Consider the following 19542-nt stretch of genomic DNA (forward strand, 5'->3'; position numbering starts at 1 on the left):
ACTCCCTGCTCCATGGGGAGCCTGCTTCTCCCTCTCCCTCTGCCTGCTGCTCTGCCTACTTGTGCTCTCTATCTCTCTGTCAAATAAATAAAGAAAATCTTAAAAAATAATAATTATTATTATAATAAAAGTAAAGCCCCAGAGCCGCAGGAGCTCTCAGCCAGTGCCGGAGGGAATGCCAGATGGGGCAGCGCTCTGCAGGGCACTCAGAGCGTCCGACGGCACCGCAGCCTCTTCCTGTCTGCCCCGGCAGTCGTGCTCCTTGGTATTTACCCAAAGCAACCGAGAACTTGTGTCCGCACCAAACCCAAACACAGATGCTGACAGTGTTGGCAGAACTCAGACGCACGTGACATCCTGCGGCGGCTTAGCGGGCAGCCCTGTGCCCGGCCAGACAGGGGACTCCAGCAGTGCGAGTGTGGGACGAGCCTCGCACGGGGAAGTTGTGGAGACACCGAAGTCCAGTTCCGAGCAACAACTCAGGTCTGAGGAGGCTCAGCCTGCGGGATCCCAAGTCTGACCTTCTGGAAAATGCGCAGGTCCAGAGACTGCAGGATCGGCCGGGGCTGAGCAGGGGCTGGGGCTGGGGGGGCGCCGAAAGGGCTCTGCGGTGGACGTGGGCCGGACGTTCGTCCACAGCCACAGGGAGACCTGAGGTGCGCCCCAGGCTCTGGGTGAGGATGACCCGTCTGTGTGGCCCGTCCCTTGTCACCAGCGCCTCCTGCTGTGGGGACCTGAGTGGTGGGTGCAGGGGGGGCCTCGGGGAAAATCTCCATCCAAAGCTTCCACCCAGTCTAGTATACTGTACACGTGAAACTGCTCGAAAAATGTCTACTTAAAGAAATCTGCTCAAAAGTTGGCCTTTTACGTATTATTCGTAATTCCCAAATGCAATTCTCATGGATGGTTTTTGACTTTAAAACCAACCAAACGGCCCCAACAGGCGGCAGCGGAAGGGGACGCAGCCCGCACGGCAGGGGCTCCGGTTGGCGCAGCCACGTATCCGATAAAGGGTTAATACCCAGAATGTGACCAGAGCCCGACACCTCAACAGGCAGAAAAAGCACCCAGGGTGCCCGGGGGGCTCAGGTGGTGAAGCGTCTGCCTTCAGCTCAGGTCATGATCCCGGGGTCCTCGGATCGAGTCCCGTGTCGGGCTCCCCGATCAGCGGGGGTCTGCTTCTCTGCCCCTCCCCTGGCTTGTTCGCATTCTCTCTCTCAAATAAATAAATAAAATCTTTTAAAAAAGAAACAAACAAAGAGCGAGCAAACTTGAGTGGATGTTTCTCGGAAGAGGACACAGAGGGCTGACCCCGTGAGAGGATGCGCGCATCTGTGACCGTGAGGACAATCCCAAACAAAACCACCACCTCGCCCCTCACAGCCACCAAATCAGGGAAACAAGCAGGACACAGCGGGTGCTGGCGGGACCTGGAGGACCTCGGACCCTTGCACTCTGTTTGTGGCCGTGGCCACAGGGCCACAGTGGCAGGAAACAGCCTGGCGGTTCCTGACAGAATGAAACCCAGGTTAACCGTGTGGCCCAGTGAGGGCCACTTGGGGTCATGTACCCAGAAGGACAGACAGCAGGGACTCGGACACGTTCACAGCAGCCAGAGCGGGGAAGCGTCCCGAGTGTGCATCCACGGGTGAGCGGATAAACAAAAGAGGGCGTGTCCCTGCCGTGGGACATCACGCAGCCACAAAAAGGAAGGACACTTGCGACACTGATTTGTCCCCGGGGACGCAACGTGGCGTGAAATAAGCCGGTCACAGGAGGACACAGTCCCACCTACAGGAGGTGTCCCAGAAGCTGCGGTGAGAGACAGCAGGCAAAGCCGGGGGCGGGGGTGTGGGGGAGGGGGTGGGGACTCCGTGTTGGAGGGGCACAGACGGAAAGTTCTGGAGATGGAGGGTGGGGATGGCGGCATGAAATGAACGCACTCCGTGTGGCAGAGCTGTCCACACTGGCTGAAGCGGCGAACATCCTTTCGTGTGTGTGGCTCCAGAGCCTTCTGTCTGGTTTACTTCTTGGACCAGGTGTGCCAGCGATGAGCAGGGGACCCAGGGCCCGGGAGACCGGGCGTCACCCGCCTCTAGCTCCTGCCAGCCGCGTGGCCTTGCCGAGTCTCATCTCCCTGGGAAAGATACCAGCGTCCACTTCCAAGGGCTGGTGGGAGAATTCCACACTGACCCCAAGAATGGCACCTGACACTCCCTAGAGCTCTGAAGGGACTCAGGCCTCAGTTCCCTGGGTTTGGTTACTGTACCTCCTTCTCTGTTGGAGGGATTCCCCACCTCATGAGTCCCAGTGGGAGGCCGTGGGAAAGCTCCAGGCCCCAGCAGCCTCCGGTGACCTGGGCGATCTGGGATCCACGCAGCAGACACCTGGCTCTGCCTCCAAAACGCAGCCCTGTCTGGAGGCTGAAGAAGCAGCTGGAGGGCCTCCCCCAGCCCTGGGGGGCTCCGGTCCTCCCTGTGCCACTTTCCTGGCTCAGGATACCCAGTCCCTTGTCTGCTGCCGACCATCCATCTCCCCAGAGCGCCCCTCTCACCACCTCATCACCAGCAGAATGCTGGGGGCTCGGTGGTGGTGCGCCCAGGCCCAAATATCCAGTTTCCCGGCTTCTTGCACGGAGAGCGACAGCCGCTGGGTGGCTTGGGGGAAGCCGGGAACAGGACTCATAGGCAGCGTCACTCCCAGCTTGCGATTTCCTTCTCTCCCCTTCCCTGGTCTTCCGGCAGCGCAGCCGGATGAACTCAGACGTGAACTTGGGAGATACGGAGCGGGGGAGAGGCGCCATCTGGAGCCCTGAGCTGACCAGCCTGGGGACTGCAGGGGCCCTGTCGTGGCCTGTGGGCCTTACGGCTTCTCATGTAGGCTTGTGTTATTTTATTTTTACCAACTGATACTTATTACAGTTGTCTTTCTAAAAACATAAATCTAAAAACAAAACGTAATTCTTTAGCTTGCAAACCATCTTAGTCTGCTTGTGAGTATAGCAGATTGGAAATTGTTCAAATACACCTTCAAATATTTCAACAGCCTTTCTAAATGTAATATATCTGGTTTCCTTTTAAAGTCCTTATTTGGCCAAAAATAAGAAAGAAAACCTCCCTGAGCATTAAATAAGATTGATGAACTTCTAAATATGTTGAACGTAAAGTCGTCTTAAATGTGAAGACACAATACATAACATTTGCAGGATTTCAATGTACAGGTCTGAACTGGAAATCTCAATCAACTTGTAACTACACATTTGAAAATGCAGTTTTCATTTGAAAAAGGGAGTTCCTAAAAATGGGCACGAGGTCCTTTGGGGACACATCCTTGCCCGCACCCCTTCACTCACGGGGTGGGGGGACACACACAGTATGCCATCTCACAGTTCTCTTCCTCTGAACATCCTTAACCATGGGGCGCCTGGGTGGCTCAGTGAAGTGTTTGCTTTCGGCTCAGGTCATGATCCCAGGGTCCTGGGATCGAGCCCTGCATCAGGCGGACTCCCTGCTCAGCGGAAACCTGCTTCTCCCTCTCACACTCCCCTTGCTTGTTCTCTCTCTCTCTGTGTCAAATAAATAAATTAAATTAAATTAAAAAAAATAAGGAGTTAACCATGATGCAGTCTTCAGGTCCATAAATGTCTCCTTAGCATCTGTGCCCGCGGGGCAGCCAGAGGACTTCCATATACTTTCCAGGCCCACCAGCCCAGGGAGGGGGTGCGGACAGGGGTACCTGCTGGGACGGCATTTCCCACACAGCTCTCTGACTCTGGACTTCCCGGTCAGCTCGATCCCCTGACAGCACATAGGCTCTGGGCTCTGCCCTAGACCCTAGTGCCTAGACAAATTCCCCTGGGAGCCACTGTTGTGGGCATCCCCGCCTTGCTGTTGGCCTGCTCTGAACCGAACCGTGGGGTGGTCCCTGTGGCCCCGAGTGGAGGACCCTGCCTCATTCATGGGGCCGGATGCCAGCCGCCACAAAGCACACAAGTGCGTGGGGCTGGCGAAGCAGAGGTCGGGGGCCTGGGTGGGAGCAGCCTGAAGGACAAAGTGAGGCAGAAGTCTGGGACAGGGCAGTGCAAGCTATTCCTGCAAGTGAGTTCAGAGCGAGGAGAAGGGGAGCGGTGGGTTGGGAAGAGGCAGGCCACACACGCAGGACGGGCCTGGACAGACAGCGGCTGGGAGAGGACCGACAGGTCGGGGAAGAGAGCAAGGGCGCTGGCGGCTCTCAGCAGCCTGTCGAGGGGGGTGCGAGTAGAGGCAAGCCGCCCATCCCTCGACCACGTCCACGGGCAGGCTGACTGTCCGAAGCTGGGAGAGCCTGCTGGCACCCATGTGGGCGCGGGCGCAGGCCCAGGCCCGGCCGTGGGGGGACGGACTCACGGACAAGCCCACCGGGGAGACGCACCCAGAGCCAGCTCTTGTGGGCCCTTCCATTCAGCACACAGAACTGCGGGCCTCACCTGGGCGTGGATTCAACACACCTTTACTGAGCTCTGAGGGGTGTTCTCAGGCACCCAACTCCGGGAGAGCTTGGGAAAGCGTCCCAGAGAGAACCCAGCACAAAGTGAGCTTTGCAGGTGGAGAACAGGGAGGCCCCCTGTAGGCAAAGGGTGAGTCCTGCAAAGCCAGGGGGCGGCGCAGACAAGCTCGGGTGGCAGAAGGACCATCCGCCTGCAGAACCGGAGCACGAGCTGGCTGAGATGCGGCCGTGAAGGGCTGCTTCCATCTGTCCTGTGTAGTTTAGCACGGGAGTTACAATTTCAGAGGATTTGAGAATGATCATTCTGGAAGTCCCTGGAAACACTGGGGCTCAAGTAATCAGGCAGGCGCTGCTGCAGAAGGCCGAGCAGGAGCTGTAGCTGTGGGAAGGCCCAGGGAGGGAGGAGGAGGAGGAGCAGGAGACAGCCTGGGGAGAGAGGTGGCTGAGCTGTCTGCGAGCGGTTCTTCCATGAGGAGGAATGGGCCAGCAGGGAGGATCCATGGCAGCTCTGGAGGGAGCCGTGGGCTCGGGGGGGCTGGCCTAGAAGCCTCCCAGTGATCTGAGCCTCGGGAATGGGGGAGACTGACCGCGGTGGGTGTGTAGGGAGCACCACCGAGTGGAACACAGAACTGTGACTCAGGAGCACTCTGAAGGAGTTCATGGGAGAAGGCAGAACTGGAGAGACAGTTGGGGGAACCAAGGCCTCAGGGAAGCAGTAGGAGCTGTGGGGGACATGGCTGACGCAGGGCAGTGTCAGGGAAGGGGGGGCCTGGGACAAGCCCTGGGACTGTGGACTCTGAAGTCACAGCAGCAGCAGGAGGACAGACGGTCCACGCCAGTCCCTGGGCGAGAGGCACACAGGAGACGAGTCACCCTCTTCCAGAGTGGTCTGTTTCCTTAATGTTTTCAGTACCGTTTCTCTCCCATTATGTTCTCTGTGGCTCAGAGACATCTTGGGAGACGCACTCGTGCGGAACACGCTATAGGAACAAGGTTACAGAGCCATGCAGGCGGGTTTAGAGCACCCCGGAGCTAGTGGGATCAGGGAGCTGTCGCGGCCGGGTTTGCTTCGAGTGTGATTCATCCAAACAAGGCAGGACAGCCCTGCATTCCTGAGGTTCTGGGCCAGCTGATACTTCACTCAGTTAGGAAGTCCGGTTCAACTGATAATGCTAATGGGGGACTCCCCGCCCCACCCGCTCCTCTAGCCCGCTCGCCTTCCCGAGTGCACACACTGCATGCCGATATGAATGCAGGGGCCAGCTCCGGGACCGTGCTGACCCTGGGGGATGTTTACGAGAAGGCGGTACTTTACTGGGACGTGATCTTGAACCAGGCCACTTCTGCATTCAGAGGATCCTCCCTTTCCCAGGATGGGTCCCTAAGTGCTGCAGGCTCAGTGTGGAGGCCAGAGAAGCGGGCAGCAAGTTTAGGGCTGAGGGCCTGGGGCACTTTGTTTCAAGCAAAAGGGAACACACAGCTTCCTCAAGGTCACCAAGCACCAGGTGATACAGGAGAGAGAGGGGGGAAAAAAACGCAGTTTCCAGGTCTGGCTTTGGGAACACTCGCAGGCCGGTGACTCCGAGCAGCTGCTCACAGGGAGGAGCCTCACTCTGCAGCGGTGACAGCGGGGCCGGGAAGCAGGGTCTGCCAGCCCAGCACACGTGGGCTCCGCACGCAGCTGCCGGGACAGCGCAGGATGCCCGCGGCGGGGCGCATCAAGCGGTTTCCCAGGCCGGGCGGACGACACACGACAGGACACCGGGACTGCTGCAACGGAGCGGCCGACGAGGACCGGACGACCCTCTTCCAGGCTCCGCACGGGGGACGGGGTCACCGTCCGCGTCCGAGCCCGGGCGTGGGGGTGGGCGCCGTCTGGGGCGCGGGTCACTCCTGCTCCCCAGGTCGAAAGGGGGCAAGAGAGCGCGCCGCGTCTCTGCAGGTACGCGCCTGCCGGGCCCTCGCGTCTACGTCCTCCTCCCGGAGAAAGCTCAGGCGGACTCTGCAAGATATTTTCGGAAAGTAGGGCATTTTGGAGGCATTTCGTAATCTCTGAGACGCGGGCGGCGGTGCCTCCCGTGCGCTGGAGAAGGGGGCAATGCCCGGGGCCACCCGGCGCCCGCAGCCGCGCGCGGGGTCGTGGGGTGCGGGCCTGGTGGGGCGCGGGCGACCTTGGCGGCGGCGCGACCTTGAGGCCTGCGTTCGCCTCAGTTGCCCCCTCTGCGCAATGGGGACACGCCCTGGCCGCCGGGCTGCATAGGCCCGCCCGCGCCGTAGCCTCCGTCCCCCTCCCGCCCGGCGCCCCCTCGGGCTCCGCCGGCCCGCAGGGCCTCGGTCCCCATGCCCGCACCCCGTCCCCGACCCGGTCCCCACGCCGCAGCGCCGCGACGGAGCCCGCAGGCGGGAACCTGCCTGCGCCGTCAGCGCGCACGCGCGCCCTCATCCCGCCCCTCTGGCGTCGTCTCCGCTCATAGGCCAGCCGCACCATCACTCCGGCCAGATCGCGCTCGCGATTGGCCAGGGTCCGGGCGCGCGACCGGCCGTGGGCGGGGCCCGGCGGGCTATAAAAGGGACGGCGGCGCGGCTCGTGCCGCCTTGCAGACGCCGCCGTTCCGGAGCTGCTCGTGCTGCCCAGCCATGGTCAACCCCACCGTGTTCTTCGACATCGCCGTGGACGGCGAGCCCTTGGGCCGCGTCTCCTTCGAGGTGGGCGGGCGGGGCGCGCCGCACGGGCGCCGGCGGACGGGCGCGGGCGGACGGGGGGCGGCGGCGAGCGGGGGCGCGGGCGGACCGGCGGCCCCGCGGCCCCGGCCCGAGGAGCGCGGGAGGTGCGGCGCCATTTCCTGACGAGGGGCCATTTTGGGCGGCCGGGGGCGGCGGGGGAGGGGCGGCGGCGGACAAAGGCGGGGCGGCGCGCACGTGCTCGGGCCGCGCGCTCGAGGTGGGCAACGCCCGCCCGCGGTGCGGCGGGGGCCCTGGGGGACGGCGGGGCGGAGCGGGGGGCGCACTGCGGAAGCGGCCCGGCCCCGCCCGGCGGAAGCGTGCGGCGCCCCCGCCTTGCGCCGACGACGCCGGCCCCGCCCGCCCAACGGTCCCCGGCGGCTCTGCGGGTGGACGCGCCCGGCCGCCCTCCGCGCGTGGCACGGCCTCAGCCCTCCCGGGGTCTCACCTATCTGGGGACGTGCGGGATTCCCTCTTGGCGGCCTCCAGGGGCAGATCCCGGCCTCCCCCGCCCCTCTCTCCGTCCCCCGCTCTGAGGTCGGGCGGGCGGGGCCTGCGGGAGGCGCCTGCACTCCGCGCCTGTGTGCGCACGGGGGTAGTGCCGGGGCCGCGGGTGGAGCTGGGGCCGTGGGGCGGGGGCTTCCTGGCAGGTGTGTCCGGGGCCCCGGCGCGAGCACGGGGCGTCAGTTAGTGTAAAGTGGTCCCCGCGCCCCGCGGGGACTCCCCCTGCAGGGCGGCTGACGGGGTGAGGCCGCCGCGGGGGTCTGAGCACTACGGCGCCGGTGCTCGGGGCCGCCCCGCGCGTTCGGAGGTGTGAGGCCCCGGACGCTGGGGGCAGGGAAGCCTCACGCGGGCTCCTGGCCGGTGGCGGAGTTTGGCACGTCTGGGTCTCTGTTGCCCAACCCGGCCCCACGGGACCTCTGCCTGGCGGGAGCCGTTGGTTCTTGGGATTCACGGTAATCGCCGGAGAGGCATTTTCCTGTCGTGCTTCGGAGGCCCCGAGATGGGCTGCTGAGCTGCAGACGCGCGGGGACGCTAATGCACACTCTGCTCTCTCGCAGCTGTTCGCAGACAAGGTGCCCAAGACAGCAGGTGAGTGCCCTTCGTGCAGAGCCCTGGCATGCGGCAGGTCGCGACCCTGAGCCGTGCGTGTGTGTCTACGTACATGCGAGTCTATCTGTGTTTTCTTGCGACAGAGAACTTCCGCGCTCTGAGCACTGGGGAGAAAGGATTCGGTTACAAAGGTTCCTGCTTTCACAGGATCATCCCGGGATTTATGTGCCAGGTACGGGGTGCACTGCTGTGAGTCTCTCTGGACAGCGAGCTGGTCCGTACGTGTGCGGGAGCTGCTGCCCACTGTGCGGTCCTGCCTGACCTTGCGCGTCAGCTGGAGCTGGTGGTATTTTGAGGGTAGAGTTTCGAAGTTTGGTGCATTTTCCAGTTGCGCTGCCAGGAGTGACAGGTTTTGCTCCTGTTCACAGGGTGGGGACTTCACACGCCATAATGGCACTGGTGGCAAGTCGATCTACGGGGAGAAGTTTGATGATGAGAACTTCATCCTGAAGCACACGGGTCCTGGCATCCTGTCCATGGCCAACGCTGGACCCAACACGAACGGCTCCCAGTTCTTCATCTGCACTGCCAAGACCGAGTGGTAAGGGCAGAGCACGGCGAAGGCTACCGAGGGGCGACAATCCCTTGGTTCCCCATTTCTGTTTTCCATCTAAAGGGGGGGGGCTTGGGGGAGCTATAGAATTCCATCCTGTGCTACAGAAGGCAAGATATTGGGGGTGCCAGGGTGGCTCAGTGGGTTGAGCCTCTGTCTTGGGCTCAGGTCATGGTCTCAGAGTCCTGGGATCAAGTCCCACATCGGGCTCCTTGCTGGGCAGGGAGCCTGCTTCTCCTCTCTCTGCCTATTTGTGAGCTGTGTCTGTGAAATGAATACAGTCTTGAAAAAAAGATACTGGAATAGTGAGACAGGCGCTTAGCGGAGGTGTCAGGGTGAACGGTACTTCCACAGGAGGGCGGGACGCTTGATCTCAGGGTCATAAATTCAGGCCCCATGTTGGGTGTAGAGATAACTCACAAACAAGGAAAGAGCTGTGCTTTTGTGTAGTCAGCGTGTGCTTGTTGGCTCTCCAGGGCCTGAGAGAGCACACGAGCTGGGGGAGGTACTGGAGAGGCGGAGGAGGAGCAGACTCCCCGCAAAGCAGGGACCCCGGGACCCTGAGATGACGACTGGAGCCGAAGGCATGTGCTTAACACTGGGCCACGTGGGTGCGCTTCAGGGTCTGTTTCGAGCAGAGCATTGTTAACAGCAGTTGCAAGAATTCTCACCTTCTGAGGCCAATTCCTAATCACCGAGGTGTTGCCGTTTGTTCGACTAGACAGATACAGTGTCTGGTCAGTGGGCGCTGGCACTAAAGGCCGCGTGCACCCCCCTTCTGATGTCCTCGGGTGTACTCTGATGGGGTGTGGGGCCCCCGCTCCCCTACCTGCGCAGTGCGAGCCGATTGGTCCCTGGCCCAGGCGCTGATGCCACCTGTTGTGTTATAGGTTGGATGGCAAGCACGTGGTCTTTGGCAAGGTCAAAGAGGGCATGAACATCGTGGAGGCTATGGAGCGCTTCGGGTCCAGGAATGGCAAGACCAGTAAGAAGATCACCATTGCTGACTGTGGACAGATCTGATCAGTCTGACTCGTGTTTTATCTTAACTACCAGACCATTCCTTCTGTAGCTCGGGAGAGCGCCCCTCCACCCCTGTCTGCTCGAACTACCCCAGAATCTCCGCTCGCTGCAGTTCTGTGGGTTCCATGGTTCCTTACCCCCACGCCTAGCTGGATCTCAGAGTTCAGTTTATGATGAAATAAAACCTAAACCACAGCTGTCTGTTCTTGTTGGTGGGGGGTAGGGGGTCGGGGGGTCTGTAAAGCCTTCACTTGCAGCAATGGGTTGGTTTGCTCCCCTGACCCAAGAAATAGCCATCACGAGGTGTCCCCAAAACTTGCACAGGAGGTGACCATGCTGGACCAGAGCTCTGTGGAGCGGGGGTGGGGACTGCTACAGGAAGCTGGAATCCAAACTCCTGGACATAAGTATGCTGGCACCAAGGGGGGGTGCTAGGTTCCCCCATTCACTGTGTGGGCTCTGGTTTGTTTTTTTTTTTTTAAAGATTTTATTAGTGGGATGGAGAGAAGTAGGCTTCCTGCTGACCAGGGAGCCTGATGTAGGACTTGATCGCAGAACACTGGGATCATGATCTGAGCCAAAGGCAGACAACCTGCCGAGGCGGTACCCCGCCCTGTCTAGACTCACCTATGCCGAGTTCTGGTTCTGTGAGGTGATTGCTTTGTAGGTGCTCAGTGTGTATGCCGGAGACCCTGGGGAAGGTCTTCAGCATGTTCTGGAGTAGCTGGATCGTAGACTTCAGGAACAGCCTTAGGGGAAAAGGGCGGCAAGCAGCGAGGAAAGTGATGGGGAAAGGCGGGCAGGAGCCCAGGACTCTGCCTGCCCTGTGACCTGAATCCCCACCTGTCAGGACCCGTCCCAGGGCTGCCACCCTGCATCGTGGCAACCTGACCATCCTGAGACGCCAGGGCATTGAGGCAAGGCCCTTTTGAGAGCTGGGCTTGAGACCAAGTGTGCAAATGTTCAGTGAGAAGCTCGCTGGGTGGGCGGAAGGGAGCTTGGTAAGGGTCTAGAACTACAAGCTAGGAGCACTGTCTGCTCCCCACAGCACCCCTACCTGCAGGGGCTCTTGAGCCGGGAGCCATTTCTGAGTGGTGCGAGAATGTCCGGCTGCTGGCCGGTTCTCTCTGCACATGGCGCTGGTGTGTCTGCAGCTGTGTCATTTTCTCCTGTCCTTGGTGACTGTGGGGACACTGTCCATGTGCGTCTTGTGTCCAGGAAAGACGTTTCATCAACCCAGGCTGCCTTGTTCCTTTGTTAACAGGTTAGTCCTTGATCATCCACACCTGGTCAGTGGTTGTGTCCATTACGGTGATGCCGGAGTCGGTGGAAGTCAGTCCCAGTCCCCACAACGTGACAACGCAGTGTCACGGTTGCTATGTTTGTGGTGTTCAGCCCACCCTTGAGGGGAGGGGACCACACAAGGGCACGCGGAACCAGGTTGGGGATCCTTGCGGGCCACCTTTAGAAGTGCCCAGCGTCAGTGCATCGGGAGGGCTGGGAAGGAGAGCGGCAGCCTGTCTGGCCTGCCTGTCGCCCGTGGCGTGCTCCTGGTTCCCTCGCCACAGGCAGCCGTGGTTCTGATCTCTGTGCCAGTCCATCTCCAGCACCCATGTGTCTCCCCAAAACATACTGGGTTTGGTTCTCAAAATGAGGGCAGCGAGCTCAAACCTATGCAAAGTAAGGGTCGATCAGTGCTCCATGATGAAGGCCCCCAGGAGAAGGCAGGATGGGCAGGGACACATGCAGTGTGGCTGCGGTGTCCCCCATGCCCTGGGGAGTTGGCCAGCCATGCTCCTTGGAAGGCAGGCCTCACCCAATGCCTCTCACACCTCTGAAAATGGGGCAGAATCCATACAATCTGTGGTATCTGCACCATATTCAGGTTTTCCCCAGGGGGCTTGGGACGAGTTTGTTGCGGTGGGATTCCCCTACAACTGGATGCCTTCCATAACCCCCTTGCCCACCCAGCCAGGACCCAGCCCAGGCCCCACATCTTGTGCTTCTGTGTCTCTGGTCTCTCGAAATCCACAACGATCCTTCCACTTTTTTTGCATAGTGGGATTTCTGTTAAGTGCTTTCTTGAGATTATAATTACACATCATAAAATTCACCCTTCTTAAGAGAATAATTGTTAATGAACTTACTGAGTTGGGCAATTGTCACCATAATCCATTGCCCCAGGCCCCAGGAAGACCACATGCCCGGACCCATGCGCTGTCATGCCCGCTTCCATGGGGGCGTGGCCAAATCCCAGGACCCTGAGATCATGACCTGAGTCGAAGGCAGACGCCCAGCTGACTCAGCCACCCAGGGGCCCCAGCCTGCACTTTTCTTTATGTCGTTGGTTCCCTAAGTAGCCGGGGACAGTGACGTTGAGCAGTTCCTTGATTCTGGAGCTGCCCGACGTCACCTGTCTGTGTCCCTCCCTTGCATGTTCCTCTGTGAGCCGGAAGTGAAGCGGAGAACGTTCATTACTCTCAAGCTGACCCTTCTTAGCAGGAAGACCTTATGGGTGAGGCTGTGTGCCCTCGATCCCACCTCTTGTGGAATGCACCTGACCTCAGGCCGACTCTGCAGTGAGGCAGCGCTGCCCGCGGGACGGCCACACTGGAAGGGACTCTGTCCACCTCCCGGCGAGCAGGTGGTGCGTGGGCACTGCCTCAGTGTGAAGACCCTGTTCCCGCGCCTCCTGTCTCACCTCGGCCTGAATCACTATTCGAAACCGTGAAAATAGAGTGAATTTCGAATCTCTCTCTTCTGATTACTAAGGACTCATGGACTTTCACTCTCAACCTGTTAGAAACGATACTATTTTGGATGCTCACACCATCCTCTGTCTGACAGCAGGATCTGTCTGTGTGGCTTTGACCTGGTGCCCTCCCTCGGTGAGCTCTCCCTGGCCCGCTCCCTCGGCTGCAGTGACGTCAGAGTCTGTGGAGAGAAGTAAATGCTTGCATCAAAAAGTCACCATCTAGGGGCGCCTCGGGGGCTCAGTTGGTGATCCCAGCTCAGGTCATGATCCCAGGGTTCTGGGATGGAGCCCCGCATGGGGCTCCCTGCCTGGGGGAGAGACTGTCTGTCCCGCCCACTCTGCTCCTCCCTGCTGCTCCTTCTCTCTCTCTCCCAGATAAATAACTAAAATAAAAAGTCAAGACAAAATCACCACCTAACTCAGATGGGTATACTCCTCTTTTCCACAACCCCACAGTTGGTCGGTAAGCTCCCGCTCCGGGCTCCTTGGACAGAAGTGCACAGCGCAGCGCGGGACGGTGGGTCTCCGGCTCTCCTCCCTCCTCCCCATCCTCCAACTGGACTGTTTCTAAGCAAATTCCAGACACATGCATGAATGTCTTAACATAGTGTGTCTCCAAAAGATGTGAATTTGCATTTTTAACATAACCAAAGTACTATTTGCATCTAAAATAATGATTCCTTAATATCATCAACTATCCAATACCTCTCCTGTGTGTTCTGTATCAAAAGTGTTTTTTATTCCCAGTTGGAATAGTTTATCCCTGTTTATTGAAATGTGGATCCAATTAAGATCCATGGAGCTTGCACTGTGAAAGGGCCCCTCTGACTGCTGAGTGTAGACTGTGGGAGGCGGTGTTCCCCGGGGTCGCTGTGTCATCTGGGGCAAGTGGTGTGCAGGGACCAGAGGGAGGCGGTCACCAGTGAAAATGAAGTATGTGTACTTTTACGGCAAGCGTACCTTTCATTGCTTCATTTTACCCACAAAAGATGAGTTTTTTCAGGAATAAAAAATTTGCAGGGGTACCTGGGTGGCTCAGTCTGTCGAGCGTCTGACTGGATTTTTGGCTCAGGTCGTGATCTTGGGGTCCTGGGATCGAGTTCTACATTGGGCTTTGGGCTCAGTAGGGAGCGTGCTTGACATTTTCTCTCTTGGGGCGCCTGGGTGGCTCAGTGGGTTAAGCCTCTGCCTTCAGCTCAGGTCATGATCCCAGGGTCCTGGGATTGAGCCCCACATTGGGCTCTCTGTTCAATGGGAAGCCTGTTTCTCTCTCTCTCTCTGCCTGCCTCTCTGCCTATGTGATCTCTCTCTGTCAAATAAAAAAAAATCTTAAAAAAAAAAAATTCTCCCTCTGCTCCTCCCCCAGCACTTGCACGAGTACACACACTCTCTCAAATAAATCTTTAAAATTTTCATTCATTTGAGAGAGCGAGCAAGCAAGAGAGCACAAGCCCAGGGAGCAGCAGAGGGAGAGGGCTGAGAGGGGAGCCCGATATGGGCCTTGAATGCAGCACCCCGAGATCATGACCTGAGCCACCCCGTCACCCCAATAAATCTTTTTTATTTTTATTTATTTGAGAGAGCAGGTAAGCATGAGTGGGGAGGGCAGGGGAGAGACATAGAGGAAGCAGGCTCCCCGCTGAGCAGGGAAACTGAGCTGGGACTGGACGCTTCACTGACTGAGCAGCCCAGGGGTCCCATAAATAAATACATTTTTTTAATGATTTGTAGAGGCGCCTGGGTGGCTCAGTTGGTTAACCAACTGCCTTTGGCTCAGGTCATGATCCTGGAGTCCCGGGATCAAGCCCTGCATCCGGCTCCCGGCTTTCTCACTCTCTCTCTCTCAAATAAATAAAATCTTTAAAAAAATAAAAATGCGGCACCTGGGTGGCTCAGTGGGTTAAGCTTCTGCCTTTGGCTCAGGTCATGATCTCGGGGTCCTGGGATCGAGCCCCACTTCAGGCTCTCTGCTCAGCGCGGGGGCTGCCTCCTCCTCCCTCTCTCTGCCTGCCTCTCTGCCTACTTGTGATCTCTGTCTGTCAAATAAATAAATAAAATATTTTAAAAAAATAAAAATGATTTGCAACCTGGGAAAAACAAACTGTGGCCAAACCCAAGGCAAGTCCTAGCAGCATTACTTTTTTTTTTCTTTAAGATTTTATTTATACATTTGACAGACACACAGAGGAAACACAGTGGGGGAGTGGGAAAGGGAGAAGCAGGCTCCAGCCGAGCAGCGAGCCCGATGTGGGGCTCAATCCCAGGACCCTGAGATCATGACCTGAGCCGAAGGCAGATGCTTCACCGACTGAGCTGCCCAGGTGCCCCAAACATGGGATTTTTACTTCAAACAGACTGGCAGGTGCGGCTGTGACCGCATGCAGGGCCTGCCACAGGGGCGTCTGCTCGGCCTTCCATGAGGCACGTCCCTTGCAAAGCCCAGGTCTTTCCCAGCTGCCTCGGGCCTCTCATTTCTCAAACAGGAGTTTGTGCTCCCGGGCCCTTCCCAAACCTACAGGTCATAGACATTACAACTTACTTCATCATGGAGTTACATAATTGTTAACTGAGTTGCATACTTAAAATAGTTACGACTTACTTGCATAACCAGATCTGCGAAGAAATCAAATGGATCTTGGTAAACCCGGAAAGGAGACAATAGCTTTTTTTTTTTTTTTTTAAAGATTTTATTTACTTGACAAGCATCACAAGTAGGCAGAGAGGCAGGCAGAGAGAGAGGAGGAGAAGCAGGCTCCCCGCTGAGCAGAGAGCCCGATGCGGGGCTCGGGGCTCGATCCCAGGACTCCGGGACCATGACCCGAGCCGAAGGCAGAGGATTTAACCCACTGAGCCACCCAGGCGCCCCGAGACAATAGTTTCTGACCCCTGAGCCCGCTGTATGGGCGGCTTGGTGCACCTGTCGCGGGGCGACAGATACAAAGCGATGCACTTACAGATGCTGGCGCCGCAGCCCCCCCCCCACTCCACCTCTTGACCGGAAGTGCTGGTGGGGCCCAGGACCCCCGTCCGCTCTCTGCTGTGGGTGCCAAGCTCCAGTGCATCCCGCTCCCTGCTGGTGAGACATTCTGGCCGGTGTTCTGGGCCCCTGAAACCACGCGCCCGCCAGGATGACCACACTGGGTGGGGGGGCATCGTCAAACTCAGCCTATTTCTCTGCTTAGAGCCGGGAGGTCACGTACCTCGCTGGAAAGTACCACGGAGAGCTGAGAAATCACGCCCGCACTCGTCAATCTGCAGGCCTTCCCTTCCCCTGAAGATCCGCGGTCCTTAGCCGATCGGTGTTCCAGAGTGTATGCAGAGGGGACAGGGCTCTTGAGGGCCGAGAGCCTTCCTGAAGCCCCCTCCCTGTCCTGAGGGACGGCTGCGGGGGTGGGGGTGCTGGGAAGGGCCAGGAGGGCCGCGAGGACCTGGTGCTGAGGGCCCCATGGTGCCCCCTCCAAGCCCGGGGAGTGGAGGCCAGCTCCAGGGCTGGGCACATGTCCCGGGGGCAGAGCACTCGCCGCAGCCGCTCGGATCCCTTGGCATCGCATACTGGGGGCCGCGGGTGCAGAGTGAGCGGAGTCCTGCTCACCAGTCACGTGGCCGTGCCCCATATCTGCACCTGCATCCCCCAAAGCCATCCCTTTACGTCCCAGGTCAGAGCTTTGCAAAGGGCCACTGTGCCCCGCTCCTGCGGAGGGCTGGCCTCAGCTCCTTCCAGCCCCGTGCAGCGGTTCGGATGATAGACACAGGCCGTTCAAAGCCCACAGCGGAGTGCTGGGGAGCAGCGCGGCGGCGGCGGGGCGGGGCTGGGCCGGCCTCCGCTAACCCATGGGCAGGCAGGGAGTAGCCCCGGCGGACTGAATGTGCCAGGCTTGCGGGAAGGACGCAGCGACTCATCATTCAAAACTTGCTCACCTGGATTTTTATTTGTTCAAAAAAGGCATGTGTGCAGACAGGGTGAACGTGGGAGCCCGTCTGCAGCTGCGCTGGCGCCACCGGAAGTGCCCTTGCTCTCCGTGCCAAGGGAAGGAGGAAGGCAGGAGCCGGGAGGGGGCCCAGGTTTCTGTCAAGGGCGACCTGCGAACTGGAAACCGCTCCCTCTGCCCTCCCGTGGCTGGCACTTCCTACCGGACCTGGGGCCTCAGGGCCTGCGCGCTTGGCGGTGCAAAGTGCTGCTGCCTGGTTTGGGAAGCTCTGATGCTTCCGCCTGGGAGAGGTCCTCCCACTGGGCCCTTTGTCCTTGGCTGTGCGGGCGCAGACTTCACCTTTCTCTGCAGAATATGGGGCATCTACGTGGACACACCCACGTCTCCGCAACCTCCAGCTCTCTGCGTTCAGATGATCTGTCCTAAGTGCTCTCCCCCGTCGCCTCGTCCTGTCTCACGCCACCAGGCTCATCCTTACACTCTCAGAGCATCTCCTCCCCCTCGGGGCCACGCGTGGACACGGGAACACCTCGGAGGCAGAAAGTCATGGAGCGCAACTCGCAAACTACGACCCCCTCCGGTGAGACGTTTCCACCGACCCTCTTGCAGAGGCTTTCCTCAGCCCCCAACGTGTTCCTGCAGGCCTCCTCCCGGGGGCTGTCCTCCCCAGGAATGCGTCCTTGCCTCGGCCGCCCCCCCACCCGCTGCTGGCAAGGTCCTCTCTATCACTTGCCCAAACTTCCCCGGGTTTTCCAGCCCCTCAGCCGAGCTCTGTTTGAACTCGGAGGTGTTCCTACTTGGAACCTTTTGAACATTTCAAAACACTTTTAAAATTTTTAAACACTTGGGACACATCTTAGAAGGTGACACTTGATAAAACAATCTGTGGACGGTGGAGGGACGGTGCCAGTCCTCAGGGGGCCACGTCCTATGCAGCAGGCAGCCCTACAGCCGTCCCTGAGTGTGGCCACCAGAGAGCCCGGGGGACCCTCACGCAAAGCTGCTGTGGGGAGTGTGGCCGACTCGCGGCACAGCCAAGGCCCGGATGGGGGCAGCGGATCCTGGCAGCAGGGGCCCAGCAGAGGGAGGGCTTCATGGTGTGCACGGACTCGGCCTAGGAGCTGGCTGTGACACTAAAAGGGACACATCCACGCGTCTGGCAGTGTCGCATGGTGTGGGCTGAAACAGGGAGGCGGGGCAGGAGGGGAGCATGGTGGCCTGGGTGGTGGGTGGGAAGGGTCCGGCACGGGGCATTTTCAGGAAGAATCAGGACGCACGCTCTAGAAAGTACAAACTCAGAACACACTCCCGTGAAACCTGTGGGAAGGATGGGGGGTGTGCGCACCCCTGCAGCAGAAGCCTGGAAGGGAGGGGAGGGAGGGGACCGGACGGCAGTCGAGCGAGGACTGAGGCCACTGATGGAACCGGAAGAAAACGGAAACTCGTCTGGGGGCTGGGAGGGACTTGCGGGGCTGGCTGGACACTGGCCAGGCAAGTCTGAGTGTGGGGAGGGTCAGCCGAGCCTCGCCTTCCTGCCTCGAGCTCAGTCGGGAGCCACTGCTTTGGTGCGAGGTTCACGTGGATGCCACGCGTGCAGGTTCGAGCACGCTCTGCAACCCCTCAGGCAGGCCCAAGATGACCTCCGCTCCCAAGGCCCCCGGGCTCTCCTTCGAGTGTCCAGACCTGCGTCCATCACATTTTCTAGCCGAAGCTCCAAGTACACGACGAATGGCAGCACCTGCACAAGCCGGGTGTGCAGTAGACCCCTCACGCCCCGCAGTGGCCTCCGCGCAGCTGGGCCTAGAACCTGCAGTCAGACTGGCCTGAGTTCCAACTCCAGCTGTGCGGCCAGCCGGACCAGCTAGTGAACGCCCGTGGGTCCGGATTTCTTTGCTTTCTCAGATTTATTTAGGGGGTTAGAAAAGAAAATGTGTAGTGATCTTCCCTAACTCCAGAAGAGAATTCTGAGCTTGGAGCCTCATCGGATCACATGTTAACTTCCTATCTGTGTGCTAAGAAAGGCTGGTCGGGGACTGGTAAACTGTGCCGAAGCCTGGTTTTGCGGGGCGGGGGTGGCCTTCAACGTCGCACATATCAGGCTGACTCATTCCGCCGGGACTCCTTTTATGAACTCAAAAAGGAGACATGAACGCCCCTGGTACCCCTTCCACTGCTCATGCCCTCACCCTTCCTGGCGCCTGCACGCCTCAAACTCTGACCTCAGCCAGGGAGGCCGTGCGCATCACCCGAAAGCCAAACAGATAGAACATGCCCCAAAAAGTGCTTTGAAATTTTTTTCAGTCGAAGCCCCTCCCAAGCAGAGGACAGATCTTGCTCAGAATCGGATTCATGAATCTCAGAGGCAAACGTCCTTATTCAACACAAGTTCGACTGAACTTAGCACATATCCCAGGGGAAGCCTGTTTCCCCGGATCCTCAAAACCGATCAGTCATCTGACATGACATGATCCGGTCGCACACCTTCCCCTCTCCAACAAGAAAAGACCAGGACAAATAGAGCATAGAAACATCAGGCAAATGAGGGCCATCCCACAGATGAATAATTACCTGATAAACTATTAACTGTAGACTCTAGGAGGTCGGTATGAGAATTATTGACTTCAGGGAGATGTGGGGGGCTCAGTGGCTTAAGCCTCTGCCTTCGACTCAGGTCATGATCTCAGGGTCCTGGGATCGAGCCCCGCATTGGGCTCCCTGCTCAGCGGGGAGCCTTCTCTCTCTTCCATTCCCCGTGTTCCCTCTCTCACTGTGTCTCTTGCAGTCAAATAAAATCTTTTTTTTTTTTTAAAGAACTTTAAAAAAAAAATTTATTTGACAGAGAGATCACAAGTAAGCAGAGAGGCAGGCAGAGAGTGGGGGGGGAAGCAGGTTGCCCGCTGAGCAGAGAGCCAGGTGTGGGGCTCGATCCCAGGACCCTGAGATCATGACCTGAGTTGAAGGCA

General features: G+C 58.8%; 1 protein-coding gene across 1 annotated transcript; it reads left to right on the top strand.

Annotated features, from left to right (window-relative positions):
* Nucleotides 1-7047: 7047 nt before the first annotated feature.
* Nucleotides 7048-10090, top strand: PPIA (peptidylprolyl isomerase A). Its single transcript, XM_046020738.1, has 5 exons — nt 7048-7191; nt 8268-8298; nt 8403-8491; nt 8688-8860; nt 9763-10090. Exons 1-5 carry the CDS (start codon nt 7123-7125, stop codon nt 9893-9895), a joined length of 495 nt encoding a protein of 164 aa, XP_045876694.1. The 5' UTR covers nt 7048-7122; the 3' UTR covers nt 9896-10090.
* The last annotated feature ends 9452 nt before the right edge of the window (nt 10091-19542 follow it).

Source organism: Meles meles, chromosome 10, assembly GCF_922984935.1.
Source record: "Meles meles chromosome 10, mMelMel3.1 paternal haplotype, whole genome shotgun sequence".
NCBI classification, from domain to species: Eukaryota; Metazoa; Chordata; class Mammalia; order Carnivora; family Mustelidae; genus Meles; species Meles meles.